Genomic DNA, 2051 nt, shown 5'->3' on the forward strand with positions numbered 1-2051 from the left:
TTTGTGATCAGAACTCCCACCCACCTGATGAAGGAACAGCCTGTTCCGAAAGCTAGTAGCTTTTGCTACCAAATAAACCTGTTGGACTTTAACCTGGTGTTGTGGGACTTCTTACGGTGTTTACCCCAACGCTGGCATCTCCACATCATGACCTTTAATACCCACACACTGTTCCTTTAATACCCACACACTGTCCCTTTAATACCACACACTGTCCCTATAATACCCACACACTGTCCCTTTAATACCCACACACTGTCCCTTTAATACCCACACACTGTCCCTTTAATACCCACACAGTGTTCCTTTAATAACAACACACTGTCCCTTTAATACCCACACACTGTCCCTTTAATACCCACACAGTGTTCCTTTAATACCACACACTGTCCCTTTAATACCCACACACTGTCCCTTTAATACCCACACAGTGTTCCTTTAATAACAACACACTGTCCCTTTAATACCCACACACTGTCCCTTTAATACCCACACAGTGTTCCTTTAATACCCACACACTGTCCCTTTAATACCCACACAGTGTTCCTTTAATAACAACACACTGTCCCTTTAATACCCACACACTGTCCCTTTAATACCCACACAGTGTTCCTTTAATACCACACACTGTCCCTTTAATACCCACACAGTGTTCCTTTAATAACAACACACTGTCCCTTTAATACCCACACACTGTCCCTTTAATACCCACACAGTGTTCCTTTAATACCACACACTGTCCCTTTAATACCCACACAGTGTTCCTTTAATAACAACACACTGTCCCTTTAATACCCACACACTGTCCCTTTAATACCCACACAGTGTTCCTTTAATAACAACACACTGTCACTTTAAGAACAGCACACTGTCACTTTAATAACAGCACACTGTCACTTTAATACTTCTACATGTCCCTTTAATAACAAGACATTGTCACTTTAAAACCTGTAGAATGCCCCTTGAATACCAGCTCCCTGCCCCTGCCTGCCCTGGCCCTCTCTGATAATGCCCATATCCCGGTGTCATGTCAGCAGCAGTGGGCGTCACTGGTGTGGGGAAGCAGGGGGGGTCTGCAGGAAGGGTGGAGGGAGGGAAATCAGGGGCAGAGTCTGTGCCCATGTGACAGCTACGAGTCACAGAACGAGAGAGATCGGGAGAGAGAGAGAGAGAGAGAGAGACATGACAGTGCCAGAAAGATGGGCAAATCGCAGCGTGTCAGCCCACTGAGGAACCTGCTCGCCGGGGGAGTGGGGGGGGTGTGCCTGATCTTGGCGGGTCACCCCCTCGACACGGTCAAAGTAAGGTACCTGTAGCGGTGCGAGATCTCTTTAGAAAGTTTCTAAACTCTATATCGCCCAGCCCTGGGCAAAATATGTGTCGCGGAATCCACTTGTTTCCTACCTACCTAACCTCGGGCAAGTGTGGCTGGACGCCAGCGAGAGTCTCTGCTGTGAAATTAGAGTAGGAAATCTTTGCTTTTTAAATGTAATGTACACATTATCCCGGGGCTGCTGCCGTGTCTGGTGTTCGCCAGGGACTTTAGCCTTAGACCAGTTCATCTTTGAACTTTGATGTCTTATCAACAGTTGGAGCTTGCGTAATAGCAGTCAAAGTCTGACCATTATCACAGTCAGTGTCTCCCTCCCTCTATCTCGATTATCTTCTGTTTCTCGCTTGCCGACTCTCTCTCTCTCTCTCTCCTTTCTCCCTCCCTTTCTCCGCCCGCACTCTCTGCCTTTCACCTCCTCCCCGCTCACTCTCACCGTCTCCTCACTCCCTCTATTTTGAGCCCCATTCGCTCAGTCTAGCGAGGAGGGAGGGAAGGGGGATGATGGGGCGGTGGGACCGGGGGGGGGGGGGGGGGGGGGGGGGGGGGGGCTCCTGCGGAACAATGAGTAGCGTCCCTGCCTCTGAGCCCCGGGTTCGATTCCCCCCCCCCCCCCCCCGCTGGATAATGGAGGGCCGCATGGAAGATGAGTTCTTAACCTGGCCAAACACGGTCAGGTATCGACCGGTGAATCCGCCCGATTGTGAGAGCAGGGCGGGGG

The 2051-nt window shown here is 50.2% G+C and overlaps 1 protein-coding gene across 2 annotated transcripts in view; it reads left to right on the top strand.

The window, feature by feature from the left end:
* Positions 1 to 1144: 1144 nt before the first annotated feature.
* The window catches only part of LOC144488786 (mitochondrial carnitine/acylcarnitine carrier protein-like), a 25434-nt gene continuing 24527 nt past the window's right edge, over positions 1145 to 2051 (top strand). For both annotated transcript variants that reach the window (XR_013496654.1, XM_078206884.1), the window contains exon 1: positions 1145 to 1301. Coding sequence is in view for 1 of the 2 variants with exons in the window: in XM_078206884.1 (XP_078063010.1) it covers positions 1200 to 1301 (102 nt within the window). In the remaining variant the exon portion in view is untranslated. The remainder of the gene's footprint in view (positions 1302 to 2051) is intronic.

The sequence above is a fragment of the Mustelus asterias genome, unplaced genomic scaffold (assembly GCF_964213995.1).
Source record: "Mustelus asterias unplaced genomic scaffold, sMusAst1.hap1.1 HAP1_SCAFFOLD_1860, whole genome shotgun sequence".
Taxonomy (NCBI): domain Eukaryota; kingdom Metazoa; phylum Chordata; class Chondrichthyes; order Carcharhiniformes; family Triakidae; genus Mustelus; species Mustelus asterias.